This window comes from Mus musculus, chromosome 13 (genome assembly GCF_000001635.26).
Source record: "Mus musculus strain C57BL/6J chromosome 13, GRCm38.p6 C57BL/6J".
Classification (NCBI taxonomy): domain Eukaryota; kingdom Metazoa; phylum Chordata; class Mammalia; order Rodentia; family Muridae; genus Mus; species Mus musculus.
This window is the reverse complement of record NC_000079.6, coordinates 12,413,997-12,434,875: the sequence shown is the minus strand read 5'-3', so window position 1 is coordinate 12,434,875 and position 20,879 is coordinate 12,413,997. Positions and strand designations below refer to the sequence as shown.

Genomic DNA, 20,879 nt, shown 5'->3' with positions numbered 1-20,879 from the left:
TAAGTTGAGCAAGTTCAGATAATTATCAGCAAAGGACAGACCGATCCAAACCTGGGGAGGAACCCATGACCTTACCTATATCAGGGACACACTCTACCACTGGGCTGTCTCCAGTCCCAAATTATACAGCTACTACCAATAATGAGTAATAATGCCCACTTTACCCTTTCTCTTATGTCGATTATTTGTTCTAACATAATAGAAAATATGGCAAAGTAAAAGTTCACCATCCTTACACCAAGGATTGTAAGTCTTTTCTGAGCTCTAGGTCTTGTCTACGTGCCTGTGTCAGACACACGGACACGGGTGCCTTGGCCCAAAGGAGCTACCAACCTGTTTTGGAGATGTTTACTTGGTTCAAGGTATCAGCAAAAGGTTTCACCAAGTGGCCAGCAAACAGAGTGAAAAGGCCTTTCAACTTCTCAGCAATGCAGTCAGCCAGATTGTAAAATGTCAACAGCCTGTCCTTCGGCGCATCTTCTGTCTTGGCCCAATCAAACAGCTACAACCAGGAGAGAACAGTGACATCATCTACTCACCCTGCCAGTGACAGTGAGCATGACATGCAGGTAAGAAAGGCTCACCTTGAAGAAGAGAGGCCTGAATGTGACCTCTGAGAGCTTCACCACCATGGCCACTAGACAGTCAATGATCCAACCTTCCGTTTTCCCAACTTCCTCTAGATCGTCCTGAAAAGAAAGGAACTAATTGGCATGGACTCAATGTTTTGGCAAGGACAAATGCTACACTGTTAAAAATTAATCTGGCTCTTGCACAGATAGGAAATGACAGCTTCAGGGCCTGGGGAGTGGGGACCAGCTCACCTCTGAATGCTGTGCCCGGAAGTCCAGGGCTTCCAGGAAAAATGTGGTCAGCTGAGACTGGTGAGATAAGAGCTCTTCCTTCTTCATCACCCCAATGTGCTCTTGTAAGATGCTCATAAATGGGCCCATGTGATTCTACCGTGAATACAGCAGAGAATATGTTTGCCTTGTCTTAGAGCTCAGTGCATCCTCACAGAAGTGAACGATGCTATGCTCCCAGACACGAACACTGAGCATTCAGCACCACCTTCCCGCTCCAGAGATCAACAGTTAACACTCACCTTCCAGTTCTTCTGGATCTGTTTGAAAGTCTTGCTAATGGCTGGCAGTAGGACTCGAGGTGAGAGCTCAGTGGCCAGGGTCTTTTTAAGAGCTGTCAGGCGAATGTTAGCCTGTGAGGCAGAACCCATTTCTCTAGTGATTTTCTCTAGGTGAATCACCTGCAGGAACATGAAAAACAGTGACTGAGGGCACTGGACTGTGCTGGCAAGCACACTCACAGGATGAACAAATAACTCTTCTAAAGCAAACTGATTATCTGCAGATGAAACTGAGTGGATGACTCCCCTGACTGGAAGCCGATGAAGAAGGTGAATGTCGAGCGCAGGAGTACAGAGAACTCTCAGCCCGATCGATGGCTTTCCTACAACTCAGGTTCTTGCTCACTAAAAGCAGCTGAGGAAGACTCCATCAGCTTAGCCCCCTTCCAAGAGACAGCAGCTTTGAGCCCTTGCTGAAGACAATGAATGTCAAGTCACTGGCACCATGGCAGTCAAGACTCAGCTTCACACGGCAAGGAATCACAAACCAGAACACTAGTAACCTGGTCAAGGAGGACTGACTTTCATGGCTATTTTCAGCTAATGCCACTCGCTCACAGTGTGCTGACAGGCAACAGCTCACCTGTAAAGGAAGAAGCCCACTATATGAAACACCTTACAGCTAAAGACGCTTTCCCATCAAAGCCACAGCCATACTAATTTCCTAAATAACAGCGGGCAACTCTTCCTGCCACCCTCAACGATCTAAGGTAAATAAAAGCTGTACATCACACACAGCTGAAAGAAAGACACCCTATTTTGCCTGTTGGTTCCATGATGAAGCAGAGATGACAACGAAAGAGAAAGAGGTACATGTTCAACAGACACACACCTCTGTTTGGAAACAAGAATCACATAATGAATCATAGGAAGAGCGAGCCAGTAAGATGACTGAGGGGTGAAACTGTCCCCCTGGCCACCCTGAGCAGCAAGTCACAATAACCAAACCCACCTGGGTCAGAAGGCCTTCCAGGTAGGGGCTGATGAAGTGTGGCAGAGTCTCAACGACTTTGTGCAGGGCAGCCAGGGCGCTGAGCAGGCAGACCTCACTGTGGACCAACTCACTGGTGCTCTTCATGGCTGTCAGCAGCGAAGGCATCAGGCTGGCAAGAAGGAACAAGTGTGTTAGAGCAGCTTCAAGCCACAAACACTGAAGAAGGGAGCTGGGGACATGAAGAAAAACTCTCAGCCAGCTGTGTTTGCTACACAACACTGTAACCCACAGTATGCAGAATACTGCCTGTACATTTTCTACTACTAGATCCAAAAAAATCCTTGGTGCCAACAGTGCTGACACATGGTAGCCGTGAAAAGGAATGTCTTCAATGGCTGAACATGTGCAGAGCACAACAAGGCCTATAAAGAGAAACACGGTGTGTGTGTGTGTGTGTGTGTGTCTGTGTGTGTAGAGGATATGGCCCTGTATTACAGATGGCAGGGTTTTAAGATTAGTAACTTGTTACAATGCTAGCAGGCTATGGTCAGAGCCAAATGCAGAGTCAGGAGCGCCCAGCTTGCCTCTGCCACAGCAAACGGCTGCTCTGGCCATGCTTCCGCTGCTCCCTAAGCACTGCGACTCTGGAAAGGAAGAACATCGCCAAGCAATGTCTGAAGGTCACAGGAAATGGTGCACTTTCCAGAGCAAAGAAAAGATCAATTCTTTCACTACTCTATTTTCCTTTACTTTCTATTCAAGAAGCCGAAGCCCTGAACGCATTCCTTCCCCATTTCCGTTGTAGTGGCTCCTGTTCCTAGGTACCTGGGCAGCTGGGGGATGGCCAGCGCTTCCAGAGTGGACGTCACCTCTGCTATGCACAGCAGGGCGCTTCCCAGGACATTCTTCTCCTCCTTTTTCTCTGGTTCTATCAGCTTTACTGCAGTGCTGAGAACTGGTATGAAAGGCTCTCGGTTCTGTGCCCCGAAGTTCTTGCACAGGAGTTTCAGGGTGTACAGCGCTGTCTGTCTGTTAATTGCCTGTTCATCCTCTGCCTCCCTTTTCTTATGTTGCACAATGGCCAGAAGGACTGGAACCAGTTTGAGAAAGCGGTGGACCTGAAGAAATGGAAGCCAAAACAACCTGTAATCAGAGCTACAAGAAGGGCCAGTCTTCTTTCCCATCTCCCCTGCTTGGGTCTGAGTCCCAAGTCACACAACCACATTCAAGCAACTGTTCTTCCCCCACCCCCAGTGTAGAGCAGTCAGCTAGGGTCTTGGTCATGCTACACAGTAATCCAGCCACAGAGCTCCAGCTTCAGACTTCTTTTTACTGTTAAGACTGACCCTGAACTCACTAGACAGCCTAGACGGGGCGTGAACTCGAGAGCCTCTCGGTCTCCTCAGTGCCACTGCCATCCGCCTCTCTTACTGCTAAGCATATGCACAAACTGTCTGACCAACTGCTGATCCATACAGTGTCCCGGCGAGAAGAGGCAAATATGCTTCAGCCAGGGCTGCCTGGGTCACAGCAAGCAGAAGTGCATTAGGAATTCCATCCTCAGATCTTCCTTAGCACATCTCTAGCATGAGGAGCCACAGCGGGTGTCTTGCTCTCTCACACATCACACACAGTATGCCAATCCAGATCATAAGAGCCTTCCATTTCCCATGGTGTGCCAGAGAACCGTGGGCGAGCTAAGCAGCAGAGGAAGCCCTGCAGGCTTGCAATAGGGCCCTCACTTACCATTTTCTTCCTCCAGAATGTGTGCTGCTGGAGCTTGTTATTCAAAAGATCCAGCGCCTTCCGACGCACAGACGGCAGGGGGTTGCCCACCAGCCCTCTAATCACAGAGATGAATGTTTCTGTGGGCAGCAAGGCATTGACCTACAGAGAAGGGAACATTGAACACCAAACAAAAAGGAGAACTCAACTCTGTAAGACAGACTTTATGATTTTAACAGACAGCATATCCATGTAGCCCAGGCTAGCCTTGAATTCCGATTTGAGAGCTGGGACTACAGGCATGTCCCACAAGTCACCATGGCCAGCTCAGACTCTTACTTATTATAAACCCTGAGGTGGCAGACATTTCCATACATGTGCTCTCACATACAATAGCTCTCAGGCAGTTATTACTAACCACAAATAAAACCAAAACAGCAACACTAAAAGGAAGCTAACTACTCTAGGCCATGTCCTAATTTCAAGGCCAAGCATGTAAATCTAATACATCTAATTGGCCTTTTTATATTATCCCACTTCAATGATGCAGAACACTATATCTACACGATCAATTATTAAATTCATCACATTTATTGAGGCACACTTTCTCATCATTGGTAGGGAAACAAGTTTGTTTTTAGACATTAAGAGACTTGAACAAGGAAAACGTGAGCTTTCTTACATCAAGAAAAGTTATTACTTAGTGTATTGTTAAAGTGCAAGCTTGAGTTAAATAATTTTACAATGGCATAAAAAGTAGTAACAAACAGGGTAGTTAAGGGGAGAAACGAAAGCCCAGAAAACCTACCTTATCCAGCATGTCGTAAGCTTTGCTGAGCAGCGCTCGCCAAAACTTCCCAGTCAGTTTGTCTGCATTCTTTTCCATGGACTGTGCTACCGTGTTAATATAGCTGAGAACCGTTTCTAACAGACTAAAAGAAACAGATCCACAAAAGGCAAGTCAGTAAATTACTTCAGACTTACCTCAGAAGTTACAGGAGGGAAAGGAGAGGACGGGTCAGCACTGGTTATCCTGCCTGGAAAACCAGTCCGCAGTCTTCCCTCTGCCTTGGAGCAAAATATTCAGGGCAAAGGAACGAACTTGACAGACTTGAGAGACAAAAATGTCTGCAGCAAGAATGACAAAGCCCGGGTGCAGAGCAGCAGTGAACATGGCCAGACTGTGTGCCATTGTTACAGTCACTCTTCCTTTGCAAGTTGAACTTATTCCCGAGAAATTTAAAAAAGCACAAACATACCCCTGTTCAAGTCCGTGCAGGCTCTTAGGACCACCACTTCCTACAACCTAGGAATTAAAGAAGCTCCATGAGAACGGTATGAGGTCGTCTGAAACAGACTGCTATCACAAATCTGAAGCTCTTGTACCATCGCAATTTCATTAGATGCAGATCTCCCTCACTGGCTGCAACCAGTTCATTGGATTTATAGTATGTGTTCAGCATGGCAAGATTCAGAAAAACATCGATGTTTCTTTTATAAAAAGCCTGCCCCTGTGAGCTCATACAGGGTATTAAATCAAGCATTATGAAAACAGATATGGCCTATCATGTAATTGCTTCCTGCTTCTTCCTGTATTTCAAACCACCAAAGAAAGCCTGAACCTGCCATTAAGTTTCTAAATAGCACATACATCAGATACCCTCCTCACACCCCCATTCCCCCAAGGCAGGGTTTCTCCGTGTAGCTCTGGCTGTCCTGGAACTCACTTTGTAGACCAGGCTGGCCTCGAACTCAGAAATCTGCCTGCCTCTGCCTCCCAAGTGCTAGGATTAAGGGCATTCGCCACCACTGCCCGGCCCTTACATCAGATTTTTGAGGCCAGGATATGGAAACCTATCTTGTTCTAGTTCTTTCAGTCCAGTAATACATATTGTTCCTCTGTAAATATATTTAATCACTTTCCTTTATTGCTAGATAATTTATGTCCGTTTTTCTCTACACATAGATTGAATACCACTCCTTACCCTAAAATGCTTGAGATGAGACCTATTTCAATCTGGATATTTTTATTTTGAAAAATTTGCAAATAATGATAGTTAGGATGGGACACGTGTATAAACATGATAGTACCTTATAAGCCTGAAGGTAATTTCACGACATGTTTCTCACGTGCTTCTGTTTTTTGACCGTGACCTGACACGAGGTCAGGTGTGCAATTTTCCACTTACGCTGTCAAGCGAGTGGTTCGAAATGGCTTTACAAGTTTGGTATTTAGAAGCATTTGTCAGGTTGAGGTTCGGGACGTTCTCCTGCACTTACAAAGCTTGGGAACATCTTGATAAGTCTCTTAGGCACCTGGGCAAGCTTTCCTCACCTCTGACCTGCGAGCACACACACCACCCGCCACTGCACGTCTCCTATCCTTGCACCTGTTGGCATCAACAGTTTTCCCATTTCTGCTACTTGGATGAACAGCAAAGCCGCGTCCCACTTAGTCTGTGTTTCTAGGTTTGCTCACCAGGGCCCTTGAGTCCTATCAAGTATTAAGTAGCCATTGTGGTTCCTCTTCATCAAAACGCCATCCTTTGCCAGTGTTGGAATGGAAACTGATGAACTCATGAGACGCAGTGATCTAAGTGATCCTCGCCTGCAGCCTTCCTTCTGCTCGTTTACTGTGACGTTTGTTGACTCAAAATTTGAAAGAAAAATCATTTCTCCTTTGATGACAACACTGTTCTCCTGGATTTTCTTTTAAAAAGCTCTAGGTGTTGCTTTTTACATCAAAGTTTTTCCTCTACCTAAAATTATGTGATGTCCATGGTGTGAAAGCAGAGTCCCTTTCCCCCGGAAATAGAAACACACCATGCCAGCATTAAGTGCACTTTCTTTGTGGCTTTGTAAACCATCTGCCACCCCCTCCCCCCCACACCTAGGTGTGTTCTCAGCCTGGTGGTCAGTCACACTGACCTATCTGATCACGGTTCTCTACCATTTGGTTTAACCCTCAGCACATCAACATCATTTTTAAAGAAGTTAACTGGGGAAGTGTTAACTTTTATGTTAATCTAAAATCTTTGAACAGTTGAGTTTTGTTTTTAAATCACTTTACTTGTGTGTGTGTGTGTGTGTGTGTGTGTGTGTACTTATGTGCATGCTACAGTGCACGTGTGGAGGTCAGAGGACAGCTTGCAGAAATGGGTTCTCTACTTCCAATATTCAGGCTCCCGGGATCAGACTCGAACCACCAGGCTTGGCAGGATGGGTATACCCACTGATCCATCCAGGCAGCCCAACCGTGTGTCTTTGTATGCAAGAACACTGTCTGTTCTTCAAGTATTCTTTTGTGCTTTTTAAAAGAAATTAGTGGAGCAGTGTGGCTCACACCTTTAATCCCAGAACTTGGTAGGCAGAAGCAGGCGGATCTCTGAGTTCCGGGACAGCCAGGCTACACCAAGAACCCTGTCTTGAAGAGAACCCTGGGAATCCTATTATAATATCCTTAGCAATGTTTCATTAGGCTGAATTTTCAATACCTCATTTATGTTGTATTGCTTGCAAAGATTTTTTCCCTATAATCTAAAAGTAGTAACATTTTATAATGGCAATGTAGCTAACACGCCATCTCTATGAGGAAGCTGCAGAGCTAATGGCTAGGTCTAAGAGACTGCTGATCCTCTTTTTTCCTGGTTCTCACTTTCTTTGCTTGCACAGAAGTGGTAACAGAAGGCACCTGTGTTCCTGTCTTCTGGAGAGGTGCCGACACTTCATCCTTGCTATAAACCATAGTTTCCTACGAGAGCTTCATCAGGTGGCTGTGTTGTTCACAATCTTCCCTCGGAACCAGGTGATTTATCCACTCAACTGGCAGACACTGGGTTGGGAGTGCTCTGCGGTTGGCATAAACTATGCTATCCTCCATTTGCCTGGAGATGACTGGTGGTACACATGCTCACGTGCTTCCAATGGGGCTATGCTGCCCGAGAATGTCATCACTGGGTCTCAACTCTGGGAGACAGGGTCCAACAGTGTGCATGTGAAGTGCACTGTTTTTCACTATTTTTCAAGGCATGCCTCACAGTTCCATAAGACATTTGATGAGCTATGTTCTTGTGAGTCTAAGACACTGCTTTTTTTTTTTAGCCAAAACAAGATCAATTCTTATCATAAACATGCTTAAAGAACACATTACCTTTTTGAGAAAATGATTGGAAGCCAGGAGTTGGGACATGAAGGACACTGACAAATACTTAAAATGCCGAAGCTGCTTGCTTGTGTGAGCGTCCACCTTAAAAACTGGCAACATTTCATCTTGTACTTCACTCTTAGTAGATACTGTCTTGGAGGTGGCTTCTGAAAAACAGCAACAGACCAGGTAACTTTATCCCTCTCCAGCCACTAATCTGTACGATGTGCAAGAGCAGCACGGTGAGCAGGATGCTATCTCAAAGAGAACTGTGCTGGGCTAGGAACCAGACCTGTCCTTAGCCGAAGCAGTGACAGCAGAATGTTTACCAAGGAAGCAGCCACCCCACAAGCCTGAGAAGAGTGAGTCAAAGCAGAAAAGACAACAACACGGGAAAGTGGAGACAATCAGACCTTCTAGATCTGGGTTGAGATCCTGAGGGCTGGAGCCCAGAGGCTGAAGGAGAACATCGCCACTCAAAATGCTTATCTAAAAGCTGAAGATGTGTATCTCAGAACTTTAAACTTCAGATATAGATGAGAGAGTGTTAGAGATACAGTGGTCAGGGTCATTTATGGATGCACTAGGGTTCCCATCTGCTCTGCCGCAGCTCTGTTAGATGAGAGCCCACCCCTGACCGGGGCTTACCTTCCTTTTCCTCTGGCAGCTTTTCTAGGTAGTGGAGGATATGCATCAAGCTCTGGACCTGATGCTGGACACTGAATTCACAACAGACTGAAATCCAGAACTCAGTATCTGCCTCTAAAATAGCATCCTGTTTGGAAAGAAGGGGAAAGGTGACAACAAGGCCTAACAAGTCCATCAGTAAGCACAAACTAAGGACACGCTCAGAACACACCCTGCAGCAGTAAGTGCCTTTCCCTGTAGCTGTCAGCAGATGAGAAAGCTATGAATTCCTTCAGCAGTAGAGATTCAGGAGCGCTGGCTCTTCCAAACAATTGGCCAGTCCTCCCCTCACATAGTGCCTCCACAGGCAGCTTGCAGAGACCCTGTTTCAATGCCCCTCTCTGCTGGGCAGAGAACCACCAGTGGGACTTCAGACTCGTTTCTTAGAAACAGAAAGTCAAGGGCCCTTAGAAGATGTTTGGTTGCTAGAGATGTTCTGGGTTGCTGGGCAGTAGTGGCACACAATTTTAATCCCAGAAATCAGGAGGCAGTGGCAGATGGATATCTCTGTGGAGGCTAGCCAAGTCTACAGAGTGAGTCCCAGGACAGTCAAGGATACACAGAGAAATCCTGTCTTGAAAAACAAGCAAACCCTTTCCTTCCCGATCTGCCATTGTGGGTGGAGCCGCTGCCACAATGCAGATTTTTGTGAAGACCCTTACAGGGAAAACCATCACGCTCGAGGTTGAACCCTGGGACACTATAGAAAATGTAAAGGCCACGACCCAGGATAAGGAAGGAATTCCTCCTCATCAGCAGAGGCTGGTCTTTGCTGGTAAGCAGCTGGAAGATGGCCGGACTTTGTCTGACTACAACATTCAAAGGGAGTCCACCCTTCATCTGGTGTTGAGACTTCGGGGTGGTGCTAAGAGAAGGAAGAAGAAGTCTTATACCACTCCCAAGAAGAATAAGCATAAGAGGAAGAAGGTTAAGTTGGCTGTGCTGAAATACTATAAGGTGGATAAAAATGGCAAAATTAGTCGACTTCGTCGACAGTGTCCTGATGAATGTGGTGCTGGAGTTTTCATGGGAAGCCACTTGGACAGGCATTGCTGTGGCAAGTGTTGTCTGACTTAACTGCTTCAACAAACCAGAAGACAAGTAGTTGTGTATGTGTTAATAAAAAGAAGGAACTCACACTTAAAAAAGAAAAAGAAAAACAAACAAACAACAAAAGATGTTCTGTGTCTATACATTCTGAAAGCTAACTCACCTCCCCCCACCCACCCAAAAAAAAAGCCACCCCCAAAACCAAGAAACAATCTTGCAAAAGCTTCTGGGTGAGCACTGTCCAACTGCACACTAAGCAGTGCTCTCGTACACTTAAGCTGGCCAGTGTCACAAAGCCCATGTGACTCTCACCACCCCACCTGACTGATGTATGCTCTGACCTTTTCTCCATAAGCAGCCACCAGCACTGTTTTAGTGACATACTGTTCAAAAAGCAGGACGAGGAGAATCCACAGGAATTTTTTTGCACTTAGCGTGGTGACTAGCTGAACAAGGATGGGCAGGCGCCTGTGTTCTGGCACATGTGGAAGTGCGTCCACAAAGACACCGATGATTTTCACCACAATCTGTTCAACATTCCTAGTGACTTCTACAGAGTCTCCAGTATCAGACTGCAAAAGATCAGACAGGGATGTGAGGAGGCACAAATAACCTTCAAAACCAGCTTTCAGAGGGATTAGGTCTCTTAGTGACAACTCAGTGAGTGTGTATCTTATTTCAGCCATACTTCTGTATAAATCGTGTCCTCCCTTTTGTCAGTTCAAATCCTGTTTCTTATGAACTTTTCCGGTTGTTCTAGACCATGTAGATGTTTCCTTACTCTCGACTCTTTAGCATTTACTTATTCATTTCGCACACAATGTAGTGTATACACATAGACGCATACATCAGGCACTCGCCCTATAGCTGCCAATGTATTGAACACAGGAAGCACCAATCTAACACCAAGAGTTAAAAGGGGACAGTGTGAATCTCTTATCCTCCGAACAGTTGAAAGCATGGTAAATGATATTCACAAGTGTGAGTGTGGGGTAACAGGTATGCTTGAAGCTCCTTCTCACATCAGGTATCTTTACCTGGTAAGGACAAGTCCTGGCTCTCAGACCATGCTTAGAAAACTCGTGTTAACTTGCCTGCTGACAAATCTGACATTGCAGCTATAAAAGTTCCTATCTCTTATTTTCTCTTTATTGTACTCTCAATCTAAAAGCTTCATTATCAAATGATTAAACAGTCAATTGACTCATCATTATGAGGTCAAAACGCTTCCATGGCTACACTACTAGAGTTCAGTGAAACCACATTTAACATATTTGATGGCAGTACCAGAATATGTGGTACTGCCATTTGCTGGCTTCACCACTGTAAAGCTCTAGACAAAGAACCTGAGTGCTTCCAAACTGGCATTTACATGAAAATTGTACAAATTCAAAATAGTAACAATGATGGTGGCATGCAGACAGCTTACCTGAATAAGTGCTGGAATGACCATTTTCACTGTCTTGCTAATAACTTGAAAACTATAAGCATCATCTAGACGCATGACATTGGCTCCCATGAATGTAAAAATAGACATGATGTTGTGAAGAACTTTATCCTGAAATAAATTACAGTTATCACCATTTTTCTCTTTCAAATACCAAAGAGTTATTTAAAACTCAATAAAAAATTTGAACTATTCTTCCTCAAGAACAGGCAAAGGGCTGTTCAACAGCAGAGTGCCTGCTTAGCATGCACAAGACCTTAAGGCTAATGTCCTACACCACCAGAAAGAAAAACAAGTAAAAAAAAAAAAAAAAAAAAAAAAAAGGAAATAAAACTGGGTAGATCCCCCATGCTGGCTGCAGCAATGGATGGGCCAGCCGGAGCAGGGAGGGAGAGCTGGTAGACTGACCAGCTCAGATACCTCTCAGGCCTAGATCCAGGTCTTTGAATTGATCCACCCAACATCTACCCCATCAATAAACTATCAGAGTGTCTGAAGGGGCCAATCCTACAGATTCAAAACTACTGGATCTCCATGACACAGACCAACAAGATATATCTAAGAGGAGTCCGGTGAGGCTCCAGTACTGACAGTGTAGCAGAAGCCAGAGGCCTCAGACCAGACCAGTGAGTCAGTGCAAAGAACATTTGCAAGCAACGGAGTGCAGACAAAAGGGACACACTATAGCTTCCACAATGAGCTTTTGCGAGTTCTTTTCTTCTCCTTTTGGTGGGGAGGTTGCAAGGCTCGAGGGTGGTACAAGGGGACTGGAGGGTAAGTAGAACTGGGTACATGAAGTGAAATTCACAACAAACCAATAAAAAGTTAAAGGTGGCGGCAGAGGTGGGGAATCTCAAGTTTCCAAACATACAAATGGTCAACATACAAAAGAATGTTGGGAAAACAGATAAACATAAAAGCAGCAGCATCCAAGACTGGGGGACTGATATCAAAGTGACAACAAGGCACCCTTTGCATCCACCACAGTGGCTAGGAGCTGTACTACTGGATGGATGTCACTTGACTTTCATGAGGTACATGATAACCAATTTTTCTGTGTGTGTCTCGTTTGTTTAGTATCTTCTGGGGACTGGCAAGCTGGAGTTTCCTGGAGAGTATCAGGGTGTCAGATAATGCATGAGGAGCCAACCACATGTTGTCCAGCTGAAGCTCCATCACATGCCAGTGAGGAAAGTTACTGTTCTTTTTACCGACTAACTCAAGCTTCCTTTTCTCTTTCTTTCTTTCCCCAACACTGGGAATCACACTAGATCTAACCTTTGCCAGGCAAAAGCTCTTCCACTGAGCCCTAAACCTCTACACACCGATGCATTGAAGAAGAGACCTGAAACAGCCACTCGGGTCTTATATCTTTCACTTACCGGAAATATTCCAGCAACAGTACCCAAAAGTAGCAGGGCATGGTGGTGAGTCTGCGGCATCTCCGAGAGGCGGATGCACTGCACTATCAGCTCCACGTTGAACTTCTCCTCATCCACAACATCTACAGTGGAGGGAAGGAGTGGCTGATAGACTCATGCGCAAGCAGGCCGTTTCCTGCCCTTCCCGCCCACCAAGCACATACCTTTAGGTATTCTGCCACCATCTGGGGAGAGTTTTTGGCAGATGTTGAGCAAACAACTCAGAATTAACTGCTTAGTGTACTCCATGTTCCCCTGCTCTGATGACAAAGGCTCTAAACACCTTCAGGAGCCCCAGAAGAGAAATGATTGGGAATTTAGAAGTTAATACAGTCACATTAATGACTACTGTTCAAAACCTATTCAATAAGGAATAAAGAAAACACTACTATTGCACAGTCTAATAGATTTCTAACTCTAGTTTTGTTTCTCATACAGTCAAGTACATCAAGTGGTTTCTGTCCACAATTTAGGTACTCCCACTAACCTACTCGCAATCTCCTAACGACGTGGAGAATCACGGCACTTTTCCAATGACAACAGACTCCTCAGCTCAGTGGCACACTCTAAAGCTATGTTTTCTAATCATTTACAACTATGATAGCAGACGTCACACAGCATCCTTAAAATACACATGAGTGGCTAAGACACGGCCCTGGAAGTTAGGTAGGAAAGCAGGTAGATCGATGAAGTCAGTTACTACGAAGCTCAGGAGGAAGCCAGCGTAGGAAACCCGTAATGGGTTACTGAACCCAGGCTTCAATATTTAATGACAGCACTTTAACTTCCTTTATTGGACAGACGATCTGAACAAGAAAAATGTCCCCAAAGACAATGATAAATCAACATGGGCAAATTCTTACCACCCGCTTGTCCCCAAGACCAGATCCACGCGCCATTACCTGGACAGCAAGTTGAAGAGGGGTGGGATCAGTATCTGAGGGCACTTGAGCTTCTTCTTGTGCTGCAGCAACTCCAGGATGAGGGTGACTCTTTGCCAGTAAGGGCCCTCCACTTCTTGGACAGACTCTACATCTTGTGACTTTCTGGGAAACAGAGTTGACAATGCAAACACTATTACCCCTGTTTATGCAAAACTGGTGAGTATCTAGAAACCACAACAAAAGCCTGAGCCTGAGGTACAAGACCAGACCCCTTGGTGTATTCAAAGCTCTTACTTCTGTTGCATTTTCTGCCTTCTCGTTTGCTGAATTGTGCCCAAAGATTTAGCTTTATCTCGTGGCTCCAGTTCTATTCTGATTTGTTCAGCATCGACAGAAATCTGAAATATTGAAATAATGGCTAGTGATGTGAGTCACTGGAACAAGAGTACAGCAATAGTTGTAATGTAATTATCAACTATCAACATTAAAATAAAACAAGAAAGTTGGGTGGGGGTGACGTACACCTTTTATACCAGCACTCGGGAGGCAGAGGCAGGCGGATCTGAGTTCAAAGGCAGCCTGGTCTACATAGTGAGTTCCAGGACTGCCAGGAATCCACAGAGGAAACCCATCAATCGATCAATAGATAAACATAGCTGCAATAAGCATCACTGCACAGGTCAACGAAAACATTTCAGTCTACATTTACGTCATTGTGCCACTTGAAGTCTGCCTAGTCCCCAATACAAGCACTACAAACGCCATCTTATGTGTTATTTAGGATGCTCTCAAGTACGATGCTGAGCAGATTCCTATGGTACTTACGTGCTGTCACTAGGTTCAGAAATATGTACAACATCAATTACATTTGCCTGACAGTCAAGGTTGAGCTTATCTTTAGCTGATATGGCATGTTTGAGTTCAAATCCCAACAACCACATGGTGGGCTCACAACCACTCATAATGAGATCTGACGCCCTCTTCTGGTGTGTCTGAAGTCAGCCACAGTGAACTTGTGTATAATAATAAATAAATCTTTTAAAAAAAAGACATTCATTAAAATACAACTATGGACTGAGTAGTAAATGATACCAAGGAATTGCTATCAATTTTTTCAGGTATGTTGTAGTTACGTTAGACAATGGACATTTTTAAAAGGTGAAAATGTAAAAAGTACATAGGGATGGAAATTAAATGTTTTAGACTTGCTTTAGAATATTTTCTTCTGCAAAGAAAAAGAGGAGAAAAAGCTGTTAAAGACTGAGAGCTAAATCTGTATATTACATTTTCATCATTATTTAAGCTAAATATTTTATGTGTATGGTATTTTGCCAGTATATACATCTGTGTACCACCTACATGCCTGGTGTTTGTGTAAGCCAGAAGAGGATGTTAGATGCCCTGGAACTAGAGTCACAGATCCTTGTGAGTAGCAACATGGTGCTGGGAATCAAACCCAGGTCCTCCTCTGGGAGAGCAACAAGTACTCTCAACTACTGAAGCCATCTCTCCAGCCCCGACTTCTATTATTCTTATTGTTACATACATACCGCGTCTGTTATGTGTATGCACATGCTCCGTTATTGTTACATACATACCGTGTCTGTTATGTGTATGCACATGCTCAGTGTGCATGCATGTGGAGATCCAGCATGGATAGCACGAGTCTTCCTTGATTGTTCTCCACCTTATTTATTGAGGCAGGGTCTGTTACCTGAACCCAGAGCTTAACTACACAGCGAGTCTAACTAGCCAGCTTGCTTTAAAGACCCTGCTTTTGTCTTCTAAGTACTGGAACTAGAGGTGGACTACCTACCATCCACACCCAGATTTACGTAGGATACAAACTCCAGTATTGGCACTTGTGTGGTGATCACTTTATCCACCCCCCCTAACATTCTCTACTGTAGTCAATTCAAGAAATGAAATAACCCACTCCAATGACGGCTAGATTTCAATGTACATACAAACATAACATGCAGAGCTCCAATTCCATCTTATACATCACATATCTATTTAAGTAAAATAAGGTCATCTTGCGCAACATCAAGCCCCTCACAATTCCCCATTCCTTTCATGAAGCAGGCAGGTGCACCTAATATGAGTAAGATCCAAAAATAAGACAACCATGAGTAACTCTCTGAAAATATACACTTCATATCTAACAACAAACAACAAACACTGCCCCGCTTTCAGTTTGTCCTGCTTCTTGTATGGAAATGCGGCCTCTCAGCTTCTGATTTCAGCCACCTGCTACCGTACCGCCTTTACCATTATGCACTCTTGTTTTGGAGGCATTTGTGCTGTTCTTAATCTTGTTCAAAGACGCTTCCTATACGGTGGGTAATGGCTATTACAAACGTCCTAACCGTCCAAAACACTGAGAGGAAGTGGCTGTGAATGTTCAGCCAGATGGGACACCTATACTGACCCGCCTCACACCAAACCAGGACCAGGACTATACTGACCCGCCTCACACCAAACCAGGACCAGGGAACACTTTGCTAGAGTAGGCAGACATAACTGAAGACCAGAAAGAGAGAGAAGAATGCTGGGTTTATATGCACAATATCACACCTGTTAAAATTTTTAGCATGAATGGAGCAGGGGCTCCTGAGGCTCCACTCCTGGCTAAGGAGCCATTGACAGCAAATGGCTTCTGAGAGAAGGGCGCCACTCACTGGCAGGTTGCTTATGCCCTGGTGTATGATTCCACACATATCCACACATGAGCAACACTAGTCGGACTTGGTGGATTGTTTTTTTTTTTTTTTTTTTTTTCAAGACAGGGTTTCTCTGTGTAGCCCTGACTGTCCTGGAACTCACTCTGTAGACCAGGCTGGCCTCGAACTCAGAAATCTGCCTGCCTCTGCCTCCCCAGTGCTGGGATTGTTTCTTTTTAAAAGGAGGAATTGAAGCTGGAAAGGAGATATACTGGCAGGGGATAGAGAGGGAGGGAAGCAGGAAAAGTACTTGGATATGATTAAGATGCATTGTACAAGGTATGAAAATTTTAAAGAATAAATTTAAAAATGAAAAAAAAAATGGTGAAGACATAAGATTTGGGTTTTGAACTTCTCTAGTACATAATTTTCTTTGAATCTTGTTAACAGTGAAATCTGATCCCAAAGGAACACTGTAAAACACAGGTCATATATTTTGTCAACTGGAAAGACTAAACATGTACAAATTACAAAGTTTGCAACTCACCCCCTTAAAAACACTGCCGACCGTCTGAACACAGTGTGCGTCTTTGCAGTTCACTAACAAGTCAAACAGCACACACAGGAGCTTCTGCTGGACCTGTCCATCTGACACAGCGGCAAAAAACGGCTTTGTAATCTAGGAGCAAAAAAACCCCAGAGTGAGAAAACAACTTTAACCTAACTATAATACAACTGGTGCTACATTTTTCCATTTCAAATTCAGTGCTTAAAAAGGGGAGGATGTATTTCTTACATGCATACGCACAGGTGGAGCGAAGAGAAGAACTTTTGGGAATCCGTTCTCACTGAGAGCTCTGGGGAATCACTCAAGTTGTTGAGTTTGCATGACAAGCATCTTTACCTGTGGAGTCATCTCACCGGCTTTTAAATGCAATCCTTTCTAATGGCTTGCTGCAACTTTTGTACAGTAGGTAAAATATACCTATGCCTTTAGAAGCAGGTTCAACATACTAATAACTTACAACTTCTTCCTGCTTGGTTAAGCTTGGGTTTCTAAAGGAAGCCACTGACCTTTTCGAGAGCAGTGATCCGAACAGTTGGCATTCCTGGGTGAAGCTCCTTTGTTGTGTGCATAGCTTTTATGAACAGGTCTAGACTCTTTGGGTCTTTCTGTAAGAGTGAAGCTGAATACTCATTGTATTTCCCCAGAGTGAGATGCAAAACAACAGCCTCATCTTTCAGGACAGCTGTGGGCTCCTTCTCCACCTTCTCTAGGAGTTGTTCCACCATAGGCAGCAGCTGGGCAAGCACCATCTAAAGACAGAGAGAGAAGGTTGTCAGACTCATGCCTTGCTCAGGGCTAGCCACCTGACAGTTCTCTAAGACACTATGGTTGTGAGGACAGAAAATATGACCTAAAACATGAGTAGATTAACAGATCAACATTTGCTAAAACACTGCATTCCCCTCAACCATTTCCAGTGTGATATGACCAATATGAACTCAAGTGAATTCATATTATATGTAGGTCATATTATATTCGTATTATATTAATAAAAGCCAAGGCTTCAGTAATTAAACCAAAGGTCAGCAAATCATAGCTTGTCTAACAAAGTCAGTGATGCCCTATCTTTTTAAACTTTAATTGACAACAGCCATATTTATCTGTTTGCACGCCCTCTGCGGCTGCTTTCCTAAAAGTGGCAGATCTGAGCAGCTGCAAAGAAAGATGGTCCACAGAGCCAAGACTTGTTTCTTGATTTCTAGAGTACTGCCTCTAACCCAACTCCTTAAACAAAAGTCTGTGTACTCAAGCTCCTTATAGAACACGGCATAATGTGAGCATATAATCTAGCACAGCTTTCCAAAACTTACCTCTCAGTTAATTACAGTAATAATGCTGTAGTTTTTTTTAGGAAATAAGGACAAGAAAAAAACCCTGCCTGTTTACTATAAACATAATTTTTCTCCCAAACATTTCCAATTTGAGCCTGGTTGTGTCAGAAGACATGAACCTCACAGACAGGAGTATGGACCATATTCATAGTCACTCCTTTATACAAGAAGTTTTGTCAGCTTATAAATGTCCCCAGTGACAACTCAGGGCTGATAACTGATACAATTGAATATATAATCAATTAATTTATATTCCACTTTACCCATTTTAATTCTCTGAATACTGTAGTCAGTTAAGAGCAATGGGAAACATGGGCATGTGAGGCAGTGTGAAGAAGGCACTTAGAGCTCCACTGGTCAGAGCAGACACTCCCTTCACATCACAGGCTTCCTAGTACACAATGCAGCCTGTGCTTTTCCCTCCAGAAAAATACATGAAGCCATATATTTTATAAGTAAGGGAAAAGTTCCAATTTCAGAGACTACAAATGTTCCTTTGTAGAGAATTTCTCCTTGAAAAACTGGACACAAATCAAAGCCTATCTGGAGTAAAGCTGATCTCGATAACACACGTAATGTTAAAGGGAATGGGCATTTGTGATATGCGCTTTTTGCATCCTGTATCTTTTTGTCTTCTGTATCTCTTCCTTCAGATTCGTGAAGAACATCATCCCCCTGGGAGCACGTGGTTACTTCCGCCTACATGACAGTTACACCTCAGGTCACACGGGACACACAGTCCATGCGTTCTGTGAAAATCCCTCCTACCTCACTGTTCACACCTTGGAGTACTTTCATCAAGCCTTTTGCAATGTAAGATGGGCAGCCATACACACAGTGAAGAAGGCTTCTCAGGGTTTCAGACAACTTCTGATGTGATTTCTGTTTCTCTTCATTCTGTAGTTCATCAAATAGTGTAGCCAAATCCTAGGATACCAGAAAGAAAGAAAATTGTATTAAAAAGGGAACACAAACTTTCAGGACTAAATTATGGAAGATTCTTTTCAAATGATGTGACACTTCTTACGCTTTTTTAAATTTCTCTTCAATAAAGTCCCAACTAGAAAGAATATCAGTATCCAAAAGCTAGCTCACTTTGAAAGCTTCAACATTACTCTTTCACACAAGAAAAGGACGGCAGAATTGAAACAGTCTATGGCCTTTAAAAAAAAAAGGGATCAAAAGCCTGTAGTTGCTGATGCAAATTATTTAAATTAGTGGATTAGCCTCCCAAAATCCCTACAAGGTACAGGAAGAGAAAACTTCTCAACCTTCTTTGACAGTGGTCTACCTGAAGCACATAGGTAGCGTCTGAAGTGATCTCTTCTGCCTTAGGAATGAGGTGATCTATCACCAGCTCAAACTTTGAGGGTACCCCTCTGAGGGCCTGGAGACACTGGACGGCAGCTCTGCGGACTTCTTTGATATGGCTTCCCAGATTGAGGAGTAGAGACATCACCACTAATACCAAAGGGGAAAGGATGTGTCAGTGAGCAAAACTTAAATAGTGTCAAAGGTACACAGTGATAGGTTTCCTTCTAGGGCTGGGAGCAAGGTCAGTGGCACAGCATGCATCAGGCCTGGCTACACCATCTCTAGCACTATCCTCACCCTGGCAACACAAAAGGTTCCCTCTCAGACTCCCTCTTCTTCTTTTTTTTTTTTTTTTAAGATTCATTTATTTATTATATGTAAGTACACTGTAGCTGTCTTCAGACACTCCAGAAGAGGGCATCAGATTTCGTTACAGATGGTTGTGAGTCACCATGTGGTTGCTGGGATTTGAACTCGGGACCTTTGGAAGAGCAGTCAGCGCTCTTAATCACTGAGCCATCTCATCAGCCCAGACTCCCTCTTCTGAAGCTATTCGTTGCCTAATTATTTCAGAAAAATTAGGGTCACGCTCCTCAAAGCATACAAATGAGTCCAGAAAATCTACTCTCACCATGTGCCACCACACCTAGCTTTTTTTCTTAATTTTTAAATTATATTTTAAATAAATAAATAAAAACAAGAATATTTTCTATATCTCTATGTAGTAGGGGTGCAATCATCACTGACTGAATGCACAGGTCAGAGGACAACTTTGAGGGGTTAGTTTTCTCCTTTTGCTATGTGGGGACTGGAATTAAATTTAAGTCATAAGGCTTGGTGGCAAGTGCCTTTATCCTTGTCACCATCTCCCCTATAGAATGAACTATTTAAGTAAATTATGTTATCTCTATACAATCAAGTGCAAGATTGTATACCACACTTCCTCACAGAGTAAGATGTCTAAAATGTATTAAGAAGTTAAATGTGACCTGTTGTACCTGGAGATGCAGTAGATGCCAGCTTTTGTTTATACTGTGTATTCTGAGAAGAAAGCATCGCAGAGCCTATGTAAAGAGCTTGAGTCTGCAGCTCTGACTTCACAGTGCAGTTAAGTGGATTTGAAAGGCTAGAACCATAGGTCCACAAAACACAAAAGAACTTGAACAACTGCAGAACATCTTGTAGATGTACCTAATGAAAAGAAAGCAAAAACAAACAAAAGAAAACAAAGTGAGGTCTAGTTCTTACTCAGATATGCTGTCCCTGGACCTTTTCACTACTGTACAATAACCACACAGGAATGAGTTGATGAATCACTTCTTCAATATTCCGAACTCCAACCTGTTAGGACGGATGTCGCTGAAGAATGACATTCAAGAAGCCTCACTCTAACTTTGCAGTTGAAAATACTGAACAACAACAACAAAAAAAGACAGGCGCATTAGCTAAAGGTCAAGACTAAAGTGGGACCTGGAAAGCTACACTAAAAGCTCTCGAAGGAGTTAGAGATGGCGACAATGCTGAAAGACACAGAAAGAGTAAGTCAGACAAGGACAAGAACACGCTG

General features: G+C 43.8%; 1 protein-coding gene and 1 pseudogene across 1 annotated transcript in view; one reads left to right on the top strand and one right to left on the bottom strand.

Annotated features, from left to right (window-relative positions):
* Nucleotides 1-20,879, bottom strand: part of Heatr1 (HEAT repeat containing 1) — a 43,519-nt gene that overhangs the window by 4,018 nt on the left and 18,622 nt on the right. Inside the window, exons 20-41 of the mRNA NM_144835.4 lie at nt 20,311-20,503; nt 19,290-19,459; nt 18,767-18,925; nt 17,174-17,416; nt 16,647-16,778; nt 13,731-13,834; nt 13,455-13,598; nt 12,717-12,835; nt 12,514-12,635; nt 11,114-11,242; nt 10,026-10,256; nt 8,596-8,722; nt 7,954-8,114; nt 5,063-5,109; nt 4,612-4,735; nt 3,825-3,965; nt 2,904-3,196; nt 2,097-2,247; nt 1,106-1,264; nt 825-959; nt 585-689; nt 334-502 (exon numbers count right to left, since the gene is read on the bottom strand). Of these exons, the coding sequence (NP_659084.3) occupies nt 334-502; nt 585-689; nt 825-959; nt 1,106-1,264; nt 2,097-2,247; nt 2,904-3,196; nt 3,825-3,965; nt 4,612-4,735; nt 5,063-5,109; nt 7,954-8,114; nt 8,596-8,722; nt 10,026-10,256; nt 11,114-11,242; nt 12,514-12,635; nt 12,717-12,835; nt 13,455-13,598; nt 13,731-13,834; nt 16,647-16,778; nt 17,174-17,416; nt 18,767-18,925; nt 19,290-19,459; nt 20,311-20,503 (3,358 nt within the window). The remainder of the gene's footprint in view (nt 1-333; nt 503-584; nt 690-824; nt 960-1,105; nt 1,265-2,096; nt 2,248-2,903; nt 3,197-3,824; nt 3,966-4,611; nt 4,736-5,062; nt 5,110-7,953; nt 8,115-8,595; nt 8,723-10,025; nt 10,257-11,113; nt 11,243-12,513; nt 12,636-12,716; nt 12,836-13,454; nt 13,599-13,730; nt 13,835-16,646; nt 16,779-17,173; nt 17,417-18,766; nt 18,926-19,289; nt 19,460-20,310; nt 20,504-20,879) is intronic.
* Gm5928 lies at nt 8,722-9,726 on the top strand (annotated as a pseudogene).